Raw genomic sequence first — 19,127 nt, 5'->3', positions numbered from 1 at the left:
TAGTTACCAGTAAAATATTCCTACCACTAGCCAAAATGGCCCAAATCAACCTGTAACCTGACCACACGTCCGTTCTACTTCTGTCCAATTTAACAGGTGTTAGCTTATATAATGCAACGACAACGCATTTCACATGACTACATGAGTGCCTGATTTCTGCCTAATTCGGAAAACAAAAAAACAAAAAACAAAAACACTTCCTATCACGAATGTATACGGTTTGTCTTACAAAAGACCCCTACAGCCTAGGTTTCATTCATTCATTAAGCATTCTCTAATGTCAAAAGACATAAGCCCCCCAACCCCTTTCTCTGTATTCACCCCTTTTCTTTCTCTAGCCTTTTCTACAAGAAATACATGAGGTATGACAATATAGTGAACCCAAGTTCCTGCAAAGGAATTTGGATATCCAGAGAGACTCAAAGGATATCAGGTAGAAAACAGGGTCATCATTCTCTCTTGTCCTCCTCTAGATCTTCCCCAAGCCCAAACACATGATGATCTACTGCACTTGATGCCACCTTCCTTTCCTTCCTTTCTAGCTTGCTTGCCAAATCACTGCCGGCCACCTTAACACCACTTCCAGTGAGCGCGATACCCTCCTCATCAAAGTAATCCCCAGTCTCCTCTGAGTATGCATATCTGCACAAACCCAAAATAAATCAATATTCAAAAGTTCCCTCACCAGGTCTTTTAAAAATTCCTTAAGAAAACTGAAGCATGCACATTCTGTACGAGGGAAACAATTGGCACTCAATCTTTTTTGATATGTAGCCAACTGAAGCAAATCCAGAAACTTGCAGAATGGAATTAAAAGAAGGCAAGGATTTAGAGCATACCCAGTTGGGTTATGAGATGGAGCCCAAAGAACACATATAACTACCAACAGTAAGTATGCAAGCAAAGTCCAGAAAGCTGGGATGATCCAAGCTCTTTGCCACAGTTCACTCAACGGGTCAGACGCATTGAAATACAACTGAAAAGAAAAAAAATCAGAAGCTTAATTTTTAATTATACAAATCATATTATTCTACATAGAATAGAAGGGAAAAAAGAAAAGAGTATTAAGGACATACATAAGTTATATATAGACAGCTGGAGAATAGAGCAAGGTTGTGGCCTAATTATTTAAAAAGTACAAACTCCTCTGGCCAGATGTGGTCAGTAATAATATCAAAATGCCTGTGAATTTCTAGCTGAAGAAAAGAGATTTGGGATTCTTACTGAACAGGAACTATTTGTGGATGAATGATCACTATTAAAATGCCAGTTTGGTAGAAGAAGGGATAAAATAAAGGACCAGATGAACAGAAAAGAAAAACAACCTCATAACCAATCCAAGCAACAGAGAGCAGAACTGAAACTGCAAGGTAATTGGTAAACTTCCGGTAGAGCTCAAGTTTGGCCATGCTTCTTCGAATCTGTGCGCACAGTATACAAAGGGACATATTCACTTAGTTTCCTCAAGCTAGATACAAAGTATTGCATTCAAAAGGGCAAGCTAACAAATTATTCCATATATGTAACAGGCACAAAAGAAACAACCCACCCTTTCACATTGAACAAAGTGTTCCTAACGACTATAATACTTTCTAACCAAAGCAATCTTTTCAGAGGCATTCATGCAGTAAAATACGAATGGATTCCATTGTTCACCTTGTATTGAATAAATGTTGGTTAGGTTTCTCGATGCACCCACACCCAAGATAGGAAATGTCAATGCCTATTATTAATTGAATATGCAGATGTAGGTCAAGCCATACAGTAGAATTCATGTAGCTGATAAGGGTTTTTTAACTTTTAATCAATGCTTGCATATGCACCAAAAGAGTAACACATACTGTGTCTGATGTGTATATACTACTACGTGAAAACATGAAAAAGAAATACTAATACCTGCATAACTCCTCGGTTTTAATGAGTAAGGAAAGGTTTAACGTGAAAAAGTAAGGTTACCTGAAGCTTTTCCAAGGTTTTAGATAAGGATGAAAAGATCCAAAGAATAAAACAGGCATCCAATAGAGCAACCGGTAGCACCAGAAAAAGCCTCATCTTTCCAGAAAAGTCATTGATATTTCCCAAATGTTCTACAAGCTCAAGTGCTTCCGATGCCACAAAATATGTCACACCAAGGAGAAGTACTTTTGAGGTTATACCACCAAGGGTTGGCCGCACAACACCATAGCCCATTGAAACCACCAAAAGAAGAAGCCGGGAGACAGTTTTTTTAACAGCACCAAAGGTTACTGCCCATATGGTGATTCCCATAGGTCTGCTTCCAGTGGAATTGAAATTTGCATATTCAAAATACCAGATGGCCATTTCACACATTCCGAGACCAATTACAGCACTAATGTGGTAGTGCAATTGTATTATATCTTTCCAATACTGTACAAAGCGGAGAAACCAGAAAAGTCCCAGAACAAGGTAAGCTAAAGACATTAGGCCAAAATATGTCATCAATGGCGCCATCTTTCCAGGTAAATAACCATCTGGGTTCCTCCAAACCGTTCTTCCACTGATTATTGTGCCCACAAGTTCTGGATCACAAAACATAAAATAAAGATAGTACATTCCAGTGCTGCTGATCTCAATAGTTTGAATTTCCATCTTAGCCTCTTCATTTTTCCCCTCAAAGAAGGCCTGAATCCTTTTCGGCCCATCAGGATTGTCTGGGTTTTGTTGGATGATAACCTCTCCCACCTTGCAGGAACCATCCTTGGAAAGCTCTGGGGTGCAGCATATTGCATCAGAGTTCAAATAAGAACCCCCAATCTTCTCCCTGTCTCTAACCTCAAGTACTATAGCCTCAACCAAGCCAGTCCTCTGCTGCATCTCATTCTTTTTTTCAGCAGATTCCTTGGATCTTTGAAAGGTGATTGACTCAAACCTGAATTTACATATGGCAAAGGAAGAATAAACCTTCGAACTGTTCGTTATATATACAACTTATAAAACCTCATTTTGATCAAACATAACCACATTAATGAATTTCCCATTAATTCATTCTTCTGTTTTGTTTTCAATTTCATGACATCTAGCACTGGTATATGATAGTCAAACCCACATTGAAAGAAATCAATCACTGAATGTGGCATTGTACATTTCATCCAAAATCCAAGCTTTGAAGAGATACAAACACAAAATCAAAACAATTACCAATAAGGGGTTTAAAAAAAATACCCATCATTCTTTTCCCCAAAACAAACAGATCAAGAACATACATTACTCTTTGGCTCATAAACAGAAAACAAAAAAATTAGAAATTGGCAGCTTTGGTTTACCTGATGAAGGACTTGCCATTGACGGGATTATCTTCAGAAGCGGGCTTGTCATTATCAGACTGAAGTTTGGAAGCATAGAGACCCTCACTACCGCCATGGAAGAAGAAGGAATTGGACCGACGAATAAAGGACTCGTTTTGGTATTCATGGATCGAAGCACCCGCCAAGATGATGAAGTGGGTTAGCACCAAAATGATTAAATACCCATTTGCAACTGGATCAAGTTTGATGCTTTCTCTGTGACCCATCATCTTTGTCTTTGTCGCTCTGTCACTATCTCTCACAAAGTTTAAGCAAAAGGAATGAGATTAGGAATTTAAGATTTGGTTCTGACGGTGAAACATACACTGTTCCCATTTAAGTTTCGTTTAGTTTACCTTACCTTCCTCCAAACTTACTAATTTTAGAAGAAAAAAAAAGGGAGTTTTTTACATTGCTGTGTAAGACTTTTCCTTTTTGGTGCTTACATAAGACTTTCAATTTGTTTTGGACTAATCATAGTCCAAATCTAAATCTTTGTTCAAATAAAAGCAAAATAGTTCTTATTTTGTCCTTATGATTTTCTTTTTTGCTATACTAATAATTCTCTAATTAAGCATGATTTTGGAAGACATGTGGAGAATTTCTTGCCTCTTTATAAAGTTTGATTGAGAAGAGTAATCAAAACCTCAAGTATCCCTAAACTGTAGGGTAGACGTAAATAGCTTCACATCAAATCCTTATTTGCTTTCGATTGGTAGAAGAAATTAAGTTAATAGAGGAATATATTTTTTCATAGCTTTTAAGTAGCAATGAAAATATTGATAATTTTACCACATTTATTGATTATATTGTTAATTTCGTAATGGCCAATTTTACAATGTCCATGTGTGCTGTGTGCACCTATGACCTAACTAACTTCTCTTACAGTGAGCAGTCCAACCACCTACACCGTCGGTCCCTCAATATAAACAATTTATGCATTATCCCAATACCATAGGAAGATGAAAGGAAGAAACAAAGAAGCAAGCAACTTGTATTGCTTTACTTTTTTATTTTTTCCCCTTCATCATAGAAAGTGAGAGTAATGAGGCAAGTCAATTAATTAGTTGTTTAATGATAATTTTTATGATATTTTCTCATTTTCTATTTGTCTGATGATATTTTTCTTGATAACGTTAAAAGATTTTAGATTCGAATTTTCCTTTCATATATTTTTCACTAACTAATTATTAATTTAGTAATATATATTTTCTCAATGATGAAAGACATTGGGTGTATTGTATATGGATTTTAAAAGACTTTTGTGAAATTTAAAAGTCATGTAGTATTCAATTAAGACTTTTAAAAACTTTAAAAAATCTGTAAAAGTCTATGTGTATTCAAGTAAGAATTTTAAGGAGTCTATAAAAATCACGTGATATTCAATTAAAACATTTAAAAACTTATAAAAAATTCGTAACAATCTCTGTGTATTAAAAAAGTTATTGACTTTTATGAAATTCATTTAATGATGGATTTTTAAAGACTTTGAAAGATTTTTATGTGTATTTCAAAGTCATTATAAATCTGATCTCTCCCCTGCAGATTTCTAAGGATTTTTATAAACTCTAAAGAACTTTATAAAAATCTGTAAATTCTGCAAAAGTCTATAATTTAGAAAAAAATCTACAAAAATCTTTATAAATCTATATACACTACAACCCAATAAAACCCTAAACTTGTAGCCACATATTCGAATAGCCCATTCCTATATCAAATCAAATATAAAATATTTGGTGAGGGAAAAAGAAAATGATAGCCCTTTCAAAGCCTTAAATAGAAGCACCCTTTATAACCAACTAAATGATATTTTTCTCTTTAATGTTGAAAGATATCAAAGTTCAAATCGTCATCTCTGGATTTTTTTTTTTTTTTAAAGAGTGTTGTTATATGCACACCCTTCTTTTTCTCACTATACATTCCTTTTTCTTTTTTTATTTTATCAATTTCTCAATTCACACCTTTAAAATTCTTAAAATACCCTCATTAAACAACAAAACCCAGCATAACCCCACCCCACCCCACCTCACCTCACCTCACCTCGACCCCACCCTCAGCCTCCTCTGTCATTGGCAAGTTTGCTAGCGGTTCAACCTGCTCCTTGCCGCGCTCTACAACAGATCGAACCAAGAAGGACAGAGGGAAAGAAAAGAGAGAAAAAAGGAGAGAGAAGAGAGGGAAAGAGATAGAGGGAAGGAGAGTGCGAAGAGAGAGAAGGGGAATGACAAGAGAGAAAGAGAGAGGGGAAGGGGCGGGTTGAAACGCCAGCGATCTTGCCGGTGGCAAGGGTGGGATTGGGAAAATCTTGGTGTTTTGTTTTTTTGTTTATTATGGTCATTTCATATTGGGTTAAATTTATAATTTCAAAAATTCAAAAAGATGGGTGTATAGTGAGAGGAAGTGGGGTATGCATAGCAGCACTAGAAAAAACGCCCTTTACAAAAGTTGGAGTTTGTCCTACACTCTTTCATGGAAATGACCGAACCCCAGCAAGAACCCTACAATTCCACGGAGGCCCACGGAATCTTGACCGCGCTGATTGGGCCGTGTTTAATTATTTTCCATCAGAGAATTAGTGGAGGACCAATAAATAGTCAGGAGTGCCCAAGACGTAGGGCAAGGGTTTCACACACAATTGAACTTACCACATGCAGCAAACCACATAACCTCCAGTAAAACTTTCTTTCAATACAACCTAGCTAAGAAACAATCAAACAATATGTCATCAATTTTCTCAAAAGTAATACCTTCAAACCTCAGAAAATTCTATAAAGGGTCCAACGAAATATTGTTGTCAATGAAGCAAGTCTTCTTCTAGACTCAAAGAAGAAGAAGAGAATGGTTGAATATTTGAAATCCCAATTAAGTAGACCATGACCAAGTCATAATATATTATATATGCACAGATATTTTAATTAGTTGATTTCCATTTTCCAAATTCCAAATTTTGTACCGTGTAAAAGAAACACAATAAACAGTAGTACCCTTAGAATAATTTCCTCAAACTTTCTTTCCTCACAAAAAGCCCACTTTCAGTCCCCATTTTATAAACTTCCTCAAGACCATCACAATTTCATGTTCAAACCCATGAAAGACCCAAGTCACCAAACAAAGCCAAAACACATAGAAACCACCATGGATAATAATGAAGATCAGCAAGCCAATATTACTAGTTTAATCCTTCATGGGTGCAAGTTAGCTAGAGAGCTTGAATCAAACATAACTAGGAACATGACCAGCCAACAACCCAACATGCTGTCCAACACCTTGGATGAGATCATAAAGGTTTTTGTTACAGCCAAGGAGAGGGTTCATAGTCAAGATCAACCATGCAGTAGCAGTACGCAGTACAACATGTTCATGGACGAGCAACCGCAGATTGATAATCCGATCGTACAAGAATGGCTGAGGTCTAGTTGCGCGCAGGCCGCGATATTCGACATAATTCAGACACAACTCGGATCAGTAGATACTCACAAGTACTCTTCTGCTCGTTCATCTGATCATGGCATTGAGTTGAGGGATTCAGGAGGAGAGCCTCAGGCCCAAATTCAGCCAATGGATCATGTATCGGATTCTCGTGACATGAGTACTATTGCTTCGTCCTCACAAAGACCACGCAGAAGGTACATATGATCGAATTTCATTTCAGGACTTAGATTATGTGATTTTAATATATCTCCATTTTTGTTTTAATTTTCCCCTAAATAATTAAGCATCAACCTGAAATATATATATATATACTGCCATGTGAAACAAAACACTTTGAAAAAAAACTGATTTTGATATTTGAAACAACTTTTGTAACCTGCGAAGAAGAATTGAGGAAAATGTCCGGAAAGTATAAAAGCATTTACCGAGCTGCTTCTTAGAAACATACCACAATAAAATAAAGCATTTAGCGTGTGTGAATATATATGTATGTGTGTGTGTGTCTTTTACTGTATATATATATGAACCAAATGTAATTGGAAGAGCATGATTTTAGCTATATATTTGTGCCAAAAAATTATAGATATATATATATATAGCAAGTTCAAATGTAGTGTTCATGTATCTATATATATAATTGGGCTGACCCGCCGTTGGTTTTATTTACATTAATTTAATTAATGAATTACTTTAAACAGGAAGGATCATGGTTTAATCCATAAATTAACAGTGCCCGCACCTCGGATTGGAAATACTGAAATCCCACCGGAGGATGGCTTCACTTGGCGAAAATATGGCCAGAAGGAGATCATGGGCTGTAGGTTCCCAAGGTAATTAATCACTTAATTCAATTAATTTCACTGATTAATATGCTGACACTGACTTAATTAATCAAGCTAGGACCGGATTATGGTTTTTATTTGACACATTCAATTCAAAGCTATAAATTAATGCTAGTTTCTTCTTCCTTTAATTTTGGGGTTTTGCTAGGCAAGCTATACATGGTATGGTTAGCTTGAGTGATTATCTAGCTAAGACATTGATTGAAGGTCATAGTTTGATTCAAGTTGGTATAAGTATCATATTTTTCATGCTAGCTTTTGTAGTCGGCTATTATAAGCTAGTCTTATGATCATGACTACTAGCTGGGCGAGTCTGGGATGAAATATTCATGCTTTGACCATAATTTGACATAGTCAGCAGCCAATTATAACTAGTTTTGACTAGAACTTAATTGGCATGCAAATGATCGATCATCAATTGCTACTTAATTAGTAAATGGGCAGACTCTTGTCCAGAGTCGGGCATTGACTTGAGAAAATGTTCCATTAATTAATTAATCAATTGACAGCGTCTCATATCTCAGTGTCATAATACAATATTAATGTCCTAATCTATATCCAATTAGTTTCCTTCATTTCTTAATTATAATTAACCAACCATCTCAAATTAATTCTCAATCTGATTAATTATGGTATTTCATATTTCAGGAGTTACTATAGGTGCACCCATCAAAAACTATACAATTGCCCGGCCAAGAAGCACGTCCAGCGGCTTGACAATGATCCCTTATCATTTGAAGTCATGTACCGGGGTGATCACACGTGTCACATGTCTGCCACTGCGCCCTCAATTCTACCACCAATATCAGCAGCAGCAGATCATCACCACATAATCACCACCCAAACTACTACTACTACTACTACTGCGTTACCAAGCACCACTCATGATAATCAACCTCCAACATCATCTCTTTCTGTTCCCCTAGGAATTGGAACATGGCTTTCCATGGACTTCAACCCAGGAGGCAGCAGCAGCGGTGGGACCCTTGGCGGCGGTGGAAGAGGTGGCGGTGGTGGTGTTGGTGGTGGAGATGGTGAGGGTGGTGTGGGTACGTCTACGACTACACGTTATGGTAAAGAAGTTGAGTTTCCTGTGATGGACTTGGCGGATGCAATGTTTAATTCTGGCAGCAGCAGCAGTAATAGTATGGATTTTATCTTCACTTCAGCTGAAAATAAATGGGACTCCGGGGACAATAAGAAAAATTGAGACCACTTGGGTCCTTATAGTGTTCTTTTTTAATTAGCCTATGAAAAATCATAGAAGCTAATTATCTAATTAATAATCTGGTTCAGTAGTACTCAACCTAGCTTATTAATTAAACTTCTAGGAACTTAAGGTTAATTAATTAGATTTTGGTAGGTGCATGTTTGTAATAGTGATATATTTACTGGCCATTAATTTCATCTGGGTTTAATTTTATACTTCATAGTCATATCTAGGCTCATACTCAGAGCATATAGCTAGCGCGCAGCTGGTAGTGATTAATCTTTGTTCGCAAAAAGCCAAAAATAATTCTCTAATCTCAACTTTACAACTTCTCGATCATAGCATAATTAATCTTACATTCTGTGCTTTTTGTATTATATGCTTTTGATATATTAGGCGGCAAGTTTGGAATAAACCCACTCATAATAAAATCGTTATAAAGGATGTAGCCAGAGAGGGATCCAATCTTTAAGGGAAATTTTTTTTTACCTAATTCCCTAATCACTTTATGACTAATGTAATCAATAAATTATGTACTTTATGACCAACATGTAATCACTAATTAAAGAATTAATCTTTGATGCTACTTAATCGTTTAAATTACTTTAAGAAGATCAATGCAATCAGTTATTATTTTATAACTAAGAAATTTTTATATTTTATGACAAACACGGTTGTAAAAGTACTTATATGATGACCAACGCCATCGTTAAATTAAGAATCTTTGATCAACATCTATTAGTTGTTAAAATCCATGTTTACATATATTGAGTTGAACATTTAATTTGAATAAAGATATTGTACCTAACTTATTGAGTATTTAAGAGAACATTAATTTGATGTTGTACCTAACTTATCGAGTATTTAAGAGAGCATTTGATGTTGTACCTAACTTATCGAGTATTTAAGAGAATAAGTATACATGTCACAATATATGGCACATGAAATTTAAATAGAAGCACCTTACAAACTGATATATCACAATTTTCCTAACTGAAACCAATTATGGACATCACCATTCAATATTGCTACTGGGAATTGCCAAATGATGTGAGAAAATGCCAAAAGTGACATCAGCCCTATTACATTAATTAGGAAGCAATAGGAAATTCTGTTTCATCAAAATTAAAATCATCCACAAAATCCAAGTCCAACTTATGAGGAGAATTACCGGTCTCAGCTGCCCATGAATACATGATGTTTGAAACCACATCCTGGTCACCATTATTTGCTGCAGCCTCAGACAATTCGAAATGGTCCTTGAAATCAGGCCACATGCTTGTATCCAACGAGGAAAGGTTGTCTGTTAGATCACTACTTGGTGCCCCATCCTTGTCTTCTTGTTTCACCAATGGAATTGATGATGAGCCAAAGAGACCATGATGATGATGATCATCTTTCTTTTTTGGGGTTTTAGAAGAGTCTGAGCTCACAGTGTGATGATGATCAGATTCCCAAGAAATATCAGAGCCTATGATCATTTGTGGAGCCTTGGCCATGATGTTTCTGCAAGTATGGTGCCCAATGTAGGTGGTTTGGTACATTTTTGGGTTGTCTTGGACTTGTTGCACTTGTTTTGTTGCCTTGCAACCTTGATCATACTTGCGCGTGCATCTGAAGTAAGCTCTGTCAAACAACAACGATATATATCTATGTTAGATTTTGTGCGAATCAAATACAAATAAATGACGACTATTATTAAGTGAGTTATTTCCTTCCATTTTTTTGGGGTTAGGTACGAAATTTTGTAGGTTTCTTATTGGTGAAAATTTCTATGCATGTGTTTGTCTTTGTTCTTTAATGGGATTCACTAACCACTAGCTGCAATAATAGTTGGGGCCTGCTGGTCCCATTTTAACTTTATGTGAATGTCCTTCTCAAATTTTCATACATGCATCAAAAGCGAAATATGAAACTTGAAACTTGAAAGTTGAAACCCAACTTTTGTGGTTAGGATTACTTCCTTTCGTTGCTATAATTCTGATTCCCTAATTAAAGCCAAAAATAAAGAGTGAATTTACAAAATTAACCTTGGATATGGAGCATTGAGGATCTCCTTTTGGCCGTATTTTCTCCAAGCCTGACCATCTTCGGTTGTGGGTAAGACGATTGTGCGTGACTCTGCAGTCTTTCTGCAAACCAACAACATGAAACAAACTAATTCTATTAGTCTCCATGTCAAATCAATTAAATAAACAAATATACATGCCTCAATATTAACCTTATAAATAGTAAAAATATAACTAATAGATATCAAATATTCTAAAACGGACGCCTTGAAGTCTGAATCCAAATTCGAATGCTCAATCTGAGCATTCGAATGCTCAAATTCTGACCCAGACTCCATACATCCGTTTTAGAAAAGTATAGTCTCACATATTTTTCTAAAGATAAAGGTTTATATAGGCTGTAAAAATAGGCATAAATCCACTCTTGTCATGTCATATGTGTTAATTCAAATCTAAATTAAAAAGATTATGAGAAATATGTCACTGATCTGTATACTATGCTGGAAAAAAAAAATTGAAATAATTATTTACAAAAAAATAAATTGTCTTAAAGAAAAATAGTACTATTACACAGTTAAGACTTATTTGGAAATGCTTTTATAAAAAATATTTTTGTTCAGTAACGCTTTCATTATAAGCATTTTTATTAAAAATTGATAAATCTATTTTAAAAAAATTTAAGTACTTCTTGTTAATATACGTAAAAGTACTTCTTAAAGAAACACTACTTCACTCAAAAGTACTTTTAAGTGCTTTTAAAATTCAAAATTGCTTCTTATTTTTTGTTGCTAAACATGAGCAAAACTATTTTTTACCATTTTAAAGTATTTTTTAAGCCTTTTAAAGCATGTCAAATAAATTTTTTAAATAAGAAAGATCACCTTCGTTTGTAGCAGCCTCTCCGATCCTTGAAAACCGGGCTCTTCCTACTCTCGCCGGAATCTTGAGAGCTCCGGTCGTCGCAATGCGAATGACCCACATGGGAGTTGGGCTCGGATTTGATCCGGTAAACCTCACCACCACCACCACCACAAGCAGCTGTACCCGATTGATGATCATCACCATCACCTTCGCCGAGTAAGTTATTAGAAGCGAGCACAGAGAGACTCTGTGTGAAAGTGGTCACAATCTTTATCACAAGCTCCTCGGCCGAGACCAACCCATGTTCATGTTCTGGCTTGTGAAGCAGAATCTGAAGCTCACTCGCCATCTTCTGACCTTCAACCAGCTCCTTGATCAGGGCTTCAGGCCAACAAGTACCCATTTTTTGTTATTTGAGTATATGGGTTCTTTTGTCTAACTCTGTTTCAAACTCAAAATCTCTGTTTTTCTCTGTGTCTGTGTGTGAAAATCTGAGATGGGCTTAAGTGGGTGTGGTGAGAGCATGAAGTGATAAGGCCTTTTATGAGATGAGAAAATAGGGTTAGGAAAGAGAGGAGCAATTCATTGGAAGGTGAAAGGAAGGAGCTGCCCCAAAGAAAATTCCACAGAATTATGCTTACAATGGCTGGGGTGATGTCAGCTGCTGATGTAAGGCTTACAGCAGTGGGTATCACTTTCAATCCAACTGGCATGTGTCATGCTTCTCACTTTGCTGTAAATATTTATTTGGTGAGGCCAAGCTTTATTAGTTTTTTCAATGTATATGAGTATATCCACTGCTAAGATTCTAGCTGGCTTCACTTTTATTAGTTTAGTATAATAAATTATCTTAATGCTTTCTTTTCTTCTCTTCAAATACTGTTTGCAATCATAGCTTTGGAAAATTTCTGCATATATAACTTTTTGGGATTTAAATTTACTTACCCTGTATTATATATTAAAGAGTGTGTGTTTTTAGAGTTAATTTAAATATAAACAATAAGGGTTAGATTAGGATAAATTCAAAATCTAATGCCCTCTAATGTTTAAAAAAAAAAAAAAAAGTGTATAAACAAATATAATATAGATACACAATACTTCATGAATGAATGTGATGTTGTATTCTTGAGCATTCAAAACTAGTTCTTCAAAATAAGCAGCCAGGCTTGTATACTGTAGTATAATGATTTTTGGAGACAACTTTGATCTTTGGTGTATTTTTAATCACTTGCAGTGAACAAGCTGGCAATAAATTAAGGATAGGGATTAACTAGAACAACTTGTCTTGGAATTTATGCAACTCACCCTGAGCAGAGTTTTTTGGTGTCCTATTGGGTTGGACTTTCTGTTCTTAATATTAAACGTACAAGAGGCAGATTAATGTTACATAATGTATGGTTGCAATGTTGTACTTAGTTGTTAACAAGTGTGGCCAAATTGCCCAATAGAAATATTGCAACCAAGCCCGGATTCTTAGGGTCATAGCTTTCAATTATGCAACCCTTTTGCCCTTTCAAAAAAAAAAGTTTTATAATGCAACTCTCTAACAGTCTTCCATCTACATGTCTACTTGGGTACATGTTCTCCTTTGTTTTCATTAAACAACAATATCAATATACAAACCAACTTATTTTCCCAAATACTGTGGGCGCTTTACATCTTCCACGCAATTTAATACTTTTTGTGTAAAATTTTAACCTAACAAATGTATACATCTATCGGATATATTTTTGTAATTACATATTAAGTTGGGTTAATTTCATTTCAGTACTTCAAATTTGCTTCAAATTTTAATTTAGTACCTCATGTTTAAAATCTTGCAATGTCATACCTCATCTTTTTAATTTGTTGCAATGTCATACCTCCGTCATTATGACTGTTAAAAGATCTCTTCAATGCTGATGTAGCACTTACGTGGCACTCTCACAATGCTGACTGGATACTACGTAGTCTGACAACATGACACATTATGCCACATGGCATAAAAAATAATTTAAAATCTAAAAATTGAAATTAAAAAAAAATTAATAATTACGTGCCATGTTTCTAGATTTTTAATTATTTTTATGTCACGTGGCCTGTTATCAGACCACACAACATCCAGTCATCATTGTGAGAGTGTCATGTAAGTGCCACATCAGCATTTAACAGAGGCATACTGACGGAGGTATGTCATTGCAACAAATTAGAAAGATGAAATATGACATTGAAAAATTTTAAATATGGGGTATTAAATTAAAATTTGAAGCAAACTTGAGGTACTAAACTGAAATTAACCCTATTAAGTTACTTGATAAGATATATTAACACATAAACTATTTATACATGTAACGAAGAGATTTTTAATCATATTATTAAGGTTATGATTATTATGTCTACTTTCATGAAAACTCGTGTAAAGATTAAAATTTAGAAGAGGTAAATTTAGTTAGGATGATAGTTTGTTGATCACAGGAGACTAGCAACCTACACCCTACCATGGTTTGAAATTTAATGTCGTGATATGAAATTTACGGAGAAATGAGTTTTTTCTCATACACCATGATTATTCAATGAGCATTTTGTATTTCATAAAAATTATGGCAATATAATCCTTACCTAAAGGTCATCCAATAAACTTTGAATCAAGATATCCAAGTGACACAAATTAACATGAACATAAATTTCTCTTTTAATTTAAGTCATTAAATAATTATCCAATATTATTTATACACAAAAAATGAAATGTTTCTTTTTTATCCAACATAAATTTTTTTTTAACCAATATATCGTCCCGTAGTATAATAAATATATGTCAATAGTGAATATAATAAAAGTTATATGAAATATGGTTTATAAACTTAAAAATAGTTTAGAAGGCAAATTAGTGGCGGGCTGGTGTTCGATATAGTGTTTAATGACATAATAGTATAAAATGAACTTGTCAACATGGAATGACTAAAGAATATCTACACATCGAGTAATTATTGTGTGTGATCGTAACACCACATAACATAATGACGTAGTATTATGAATTTACTTAAATTATAACATATATATAATTATTAATTTATAAAACTTTAAACCTTAAAAAATATTCTTAAAATTATACAGGTATTATACACCATATCATCATGTGACCTAATATTACAATCACACATTGAGTGAGTTTTCATACATTCCATGCCACGACTACATTGCAAAATTTTGGACCAATGGTTATCTTTTGGCTTTGTTTCTCTTTGATCATTAGCCACCAAAAATAGGCAAACAAATGCACTTGGTTGAGCACTTGAGCGTAAGGTACGAACGCAGTAACGTACTAAAATAGATCGTAGCCGTAGGTACGCAGCCTCACGTGGGCTTGAGAATATACGACGCACGATTGGATAAGCTACGTGGCTAATGCAATCCACGTCCGCCACGTGCACCTGTTCAGACCAAGAACATAATTGTAAATTCACATCCCGTAGGGGATACAGAACCCTTATCCAACGCAGCGTCGTATGCAATCCTCCCACTTCCACTCACTATGCTCAGGTGCAGAACACCTCCATTACTCTCCCTGAGGATGCTATCGTCACCGTCACTGTATTCCATAAACCCTAACCCTAGATTACGCCCGAAATCGTCAATTTCCGAACCCTCTAATCGTCATCTTCAGCTGTTCAACCCCATTGGGATATCACTCTGTGACTCTGGCGGAGTCCCTCAAAGCATGACGCTTTCCAGGTGCATCTCTGGGCCCACCAATCCTGTCCCCATTTCGAGCTTACCCGAGTCGGTTAACTCGGATAACTCGGACTCACAAATTCTCGTGGTGGTCTCCTTTTACAAGTTCGCGGATTTTCCCGACCATGCTCGTTTGCGCCAACCCTTGAAGCAGCTCTGCGAGGAACTGGTACCCGTATTTCATTGACATTTTTTTTGTTCTTAACTTTTAGTTTGTAAATTGTTGAACTCCATGAACTTGAAATTTAGGTGGTATTTTGTGTAAAGGAAGCAATTCCAAATCTTTAGGCATTGTTGGGTAACTTGGGTTTGGGTTTGCTTCATATATCATACCATGAACTACGACTATTTCGGATTAAATCTTAGTTGCTTCATATATCATACCATGAACTACGACTATCATACCGTTAGCTTGAGGGAGCTTAGCTAATATCTAATTTATTGGCTAATTGGTAATGTATGATAAAGACATGTTTCTGCTGTCAATTTAGTGTTTAAATTCTTTGGTGCTCAGAAATTCTCAGAAGTTGAATTCTTTTTTCTCATGGCCTAGGAATTAGGATACATGTAACTTTGAATCTCCATGTCTTATAATTCGACTCCGTTTTACTCTTCCAAAGCTTATTATGTCATGTCTAGTTCGTACCTCACTAAGCTGATCGTGTTCAGCGTGTTTCAGGTGGCATCATACTTGCACCAGAAGGGATCAATGGCAGCATATGTGGGACTCGAGAATCGGTGGAGAAAGTTCTTGAGTTCATCCAAAGTGATATCCGCCTGAAGGGTCTAAGAAGACTGGAATCACCTGTGAGTCCTGAGGAGGAAGCTATTCATCATGGACATGCTAGCAGTTCTCCTTTGGCAGCAGGGGAAGATGCACCCTTCAGATGGGACCACGTGAGGGTCAAGTTGAAGAAGGAGGTATCACTTATTGATCTACAATTTTTGTTCCATCTTGTGAGGTGGCTCTAATTTCTCTTTACAAACGTTTAAGCAGATAGTTACTCTTGGAATGCCTGCCGTATCACCTATTGAAAGAGTTGGGAAGTATGTGAGTCCAAAGGAGTGGAATACATTGATTAGTGATCCAGATACAGTGAGTAATTTCTTCTTTAAAATGGTCTCTTAATATGTGGGTCACTCTCAGCTGTAATCAACTTTCTTTGATCTTATGAACTTATCTTGTCGTTTGTTTTGAGTTCAGTTATTTTAAATGGTCTATAGCCTATAGTAAACCAAGCAGTATATTAGCCAGCTTTACTGAGTAAATTTAAAAATCGGACCTTACTGACTTGTTTTTTATTGTAACAAGATATGGTTTATAACACCTTGACATTTACCCCCAAGCATTTCCAGTGTTTAAATAAAGTTTTGATGGATGCTGGTATTTCATCTAGTTTCTACAAGGATTAACATCAATGTCAAAATGAACACTTAAACTGTACACATGTAATGCCATGGCAGAATTGCCTACATTTTGTCATGAAGTGTTCGTTTTATATTCGCATTACAAGAAGGGATTGCAGCTGATGATATATATGTAGTAACTAGTAAGTAAACATATATAAATACATTGAGATATGGGTTCACCTACACTATCTCAAGTCTGACACATGCACATATCCAGGTAGTGATTGATGTGCGCAATAACTATGAAACTAGAATTGGGAAGTTCAAGGGAGCAGTCGATCCAAAAACAACAGCATTCCGGGAGTTCCCGTCTTGGGTAGGCAATCAGTTTCAATTTTCTGAACCAGAGAATGGGCATTCAGAGGTGAAGGTCAACAGTTCAAATGGAAGCACCAACAATCAGCTAGAGTTTTCAAAACCGAAGACACCTCCGCGAGTTGCCATGTACTGTACGGGGGGCATTAGATGTGAGAAAGCTTCAAGTTTTCTCCTCAGCCAAGGTTTCCAAGAGGTGAATCTCTGTTGAGCTCTATTTTATGCCACAAATTTTGGTGACCTGTTGTCATGTTACCATGCAAGGCATTTAATTAATTTCATTGAATCTGAGGTTTTAACTTAGGTCCATTATGCATACATTCTCAATAATAGGATCATTTCCTCTGCGTCTGTTGTGGGAAAAATGTATCACTGATTAGTCTAGAGTGGCAAGATTATGTGTTGTGGCCCAAATTGATTTGTGAAAGTTAAAAACTGTCACATGTTTATTTTATTTTAAAGTTTTTTGTATTTATCTTTCCCAGGTTTATCATCTAGAAGGTGGGATTCTGAAGTATCTTGAGGAAGTTCCAGAGACAGAGAGCCTGTGGGAGGGAGAGTGCTTTGTGTTTGACAAGAGGGTCTCAGTTGAGCATGGTTTAGTACAGGGAACTCACAAGTTATGCTATGGGTGTAAGCAACCAGTCAGTGATGCTGATATGGAGTCTCCCGAGTGGGAGTATGGAGTTTGTTGTCCACACTGTTACTCATTAAAATCTGAAGAAGAGAAGGAGAGGGCAAGAGCTCGACAAAGGCAATTTGAGACATGGGGGGTCATCGGTGGTCCAGACAAGGGTTGTAAACCAGATGGTATCAAGCAGAGCGCTACTCAACTCTCAAGTTCAATTTAGATAGAGACTTAAAGAAAAAGGGAATGTTGTTTTGAAAACTGAGTTCTGATTGTATAACAGAGCTATGAACTCCTGACTGTCTCTCTCGATCAGTCCATCTGTGTCTATTGGGAATATGGCTATCTTGACTGTAGCATCATCTATGGGTGGAGAAATGTAAGCAGGTGTTTTTGACCAGGAATATTCTTAGGAATGCTTAATGATAAGTCAGGCCTTGAGAACTTGTGATTTGGTTTTGCTTCGGCTTGGAAAAAAATGCTCCTGTGATTGATCTGAGATATATGTATCATTTTTTTTTCTGGTTACACATTGTCTTTCAATTACACCATCGCTTCTTCCATGCAGTAATAATTTATATCTTTCATCCAAAGTCCAGACATATTCGCTCCTCTTATTAAAATACTACCTCTTTGTTATAAAGTCTAATATTTACACTTTATACTATTAAGTCTATTATTGAAAGAAATCACTTTATAGAATTAATAAGCAAGAAAATGATGATGAATTTACACGTATGAGTTATAAACCAATTCTTAAAATCTGGGAAAAGAACCCAAAAAGAAAATAAATATTGTACCTAATAAAAAGAAGAAAATCTCATACGTTGGTACTGAGTAAGTGTCGGGGTCCCACGATGATGAGAATAATCAACGGTAGAAGATCAACGCAGTAGATGAGCGCCCGCATCGGAAGGTTCTGGGTAAGACAGTTTTTATGTTACGCACATCGAGCCATAATCCCATTGACATTGACACATTCTGTGCGAACTGAGAGACAAAGATCCGTTCATTAATTGAGCGCGATTTGGGTTAGGGCTGAGAATTGAAGAAGAGAAATATTCAGAAATGGCAGGTGAATTGGGCGCGTTCAGGTTCATGAAGCCAAGGCATCGTCCCCATACTACTGACCTCCAAGCTGCTGCGATGTGGGGCGTCGCTGCCGTCACCACCGCTCTTTGGGTCGTCCAGGTCAATATCCATCCCTCTATCTCTTTTTGATCGGCCCCTTTTTTATTTTCTTTAATTACATGATTTCTTGTGTGTAAATGTTATCAAAGCATGTCCAAACCCTAGTCTTTTTAGAACATTTGTGTAAGGATTGCCTATGTTGAATCCATTTTCATGAAAATATTTGATTATGGATTTGGCATTAGTTTTGCTTGAATTTCTGGTTTATCGCTT

The 19,127-nt window shown here is 36.1% G+C and overlaps 4 protein-coding genes across 4 annotated transcripts; 2 read left to right on the top strand and 2 right to left on the bottom strand.

Annotated features, from left to right (window-relative positions):
* Positions 1-15: 15 nt before the first annotated feature.
* On the bottom strand, positions 16-3,539 carry LOC147289723 (uncharacterized). The gene is made up of 5 exons (XM_086237768.1): positions 3,285-3,539; positions 1,957-2,890; positions 1,326-1,421; positions 840-976; positions 16-642 (listed from the first exon to the last, which is right to left on the bottom strand). Exons 1-5 carry the CDS (start codon positions 3,533-3,535, stop codon positions 450-452), a joined length of 1,611 nt encoding a protein of 536 aa, XP_086093894.1. The 5' UTR covers positions 3,536-3,539; the 3' UTR covers positions 16-449.
* Positions 3,540-6,338: 2,799 nt separating this feature from the next.
* WRKY55 (WRKY DNA-binding protein 55) lies at positions 6,339-9,075 on the top strand. Its single transcript, XM_086238007.1, has 3 exons — positions 6,339-6,931; positions 7,436-7,567; positions 8,228-9,075. The coding sequence occupies exons 1-3, from the start codon at positions 6,381-6,383 to the stop codon at positions 8,787-8,789; spliced, it is 1,245 nt and encodes a 414-aa protein (XP_086094133.1). The 5' UTR covers positions 6,339-6,380; the 3' UTR covers positions 8,790-9,075.
* A 637-nt stretch (positions 9,076-9,712) lies between these two features.
* On the bottom strand, positions 9,713-12,179 carry WRKY54 (WRKY DNA-binding protein 54). Its single transcript, XM_086238185.1, has 3 exons — positions 11,680-12,179; positions 10,820-10,921; positions 9,713-10,415 (listed from the first exon to the last, which is right to left on the bottom strand). The coding sequence occupies exons 1-3, from the start codon at positions 12,060-12,062 to the stop codon at positions 9,881-9,883; spliced, it is 1,020 nt and encodes a 339-aa protein (XP_086094311.1). The 5' UTR covers positions 12,063-12,179; the 3' UTR covers positions 9,713-9,880.
* A 2,985-nt stretch (positions 12,180-15,164) lies between these two features.
* LOC147289720 (Rhodanese/Cell cycle control phosphatase superfamily protein) lies at positions 15,165-18,249 on the top strand. Its single transcript, XM_086237540.1, has 5 exons — positions 15,165-15,539; positions 16,040-16,291; positions 16,368-16,466; positions 16,998-17,291; positions 17,581-18,249. The coding sequence occupies exons 1-5, from the start codon at positions 15,171-15,173 to the stop codon at positions 17,944-17,946; spliced, it is 1,380 nt and encodes a 459-aa protein (XP_086093666.1). The 5' UTR covers positions 15,165-15,170; the 3' UTR covers positions 17,947-18,249.
* Positions 18,250-19,127: the final 878 nt, after the last annotated feature.

This window comes from Dryas octopetala, chromosome 3 (assembly GCF_963921425.1).
Source record: "Dryas octopetala chromosome 3, drDryOcto1.1, whole genome shotgun sequence".
Lineage (NCBI taxonomy): Eukaryota > Viridiplantae > Streptophyta > Magnoliopsida > Rosales > Rosaceae > Dryas > Dryas octopetala.
The sequence above is the reverse complement of the archived record's forward strand: the minus strand, read 5'-3'. Positions and strand labels throughout refer to the sequence as shown.

Coding starts and splice junctions, on each gene's coding strand:
- WRKY55 (XM_086238007.1), top strand. CDS start 6,381: ATGTTCAAACCCATGAAAGACCCAAGTCACCAAACAAAGCCAAAACAC. Junction 6,932..7,435: donor TCACAAAGACCACGCAGAAG/GTACATATGATC, acceptor TACTTTAAACAG/GAAGGATCATGGTTTAATCC. Junction 7,568..8,227: donor ATGGGCTGTAGGTTCCCAAG/GTAATTAATCAC, acceptor TTCATATTTCAG/GAGTTACTATAGGTGCACCC.
- WRKY54 (XM_086238185.1), bottom strand. CDS start 12,062: ATGGGTACTTGTTGGCCTGAAGCCCTGATCAAGGAGCTGGTTGAAGGT. Junction 10,922..11,679: donor AGAGGCTGCTACAAACGAAG/GTGATCTTTCTT, acceptor GTTGGTTTGCAG/AAAGACTGCAGAGTCACGCA. Junction 10,416..10,819: donor CTCAATGCTCCATATCCAAG/GTTAATTTTGTA, acceptor GTTGTTTGACAG/AGCTTACTTCAGATGCACGC.
- LOC147289720 (XM_086237540.1), top strand. CDS start 15,171: ATGCTCAGGTGCAGAACACCTCCATTACTCTCCCTGAGGATGCTATCG. Junction 15,540..16,039: donor AGCAGCTCTGCGAGGAACTG/GTACCCGTATTT, acceptor GATCGTGTTCAG/CGTGTTTCAGGTGGCATCAT. Junction 16,292..16,367: donor GGGTCAAGTTGAAGAAGGAG/GTATCACTTATT, acceptor ACGTTTAAGCAG/ATAGTTACTCTTGGAATGCC.
- LOC147289723 (XM_086237768.1), bottom strand. CDS start 3,535: ATGATGGGTCACAGAGAAAGCATCAAACTTGATCCAGTTGCAAATGGG. Junction 977..1,325: donor TTGCTTGGATTGGTTATGAG/GTTGTTTTTCTT, acceptor TTTTCTTTTCAG/TTGTATTTCAATGCGTCTGA. Junction 643..839: donor CCATCTCATAACCCAACTGG/GTATGCTCTAAA, acceptor GGGTTTGTGCAG/ATATGCATACTCAGAGGAGA.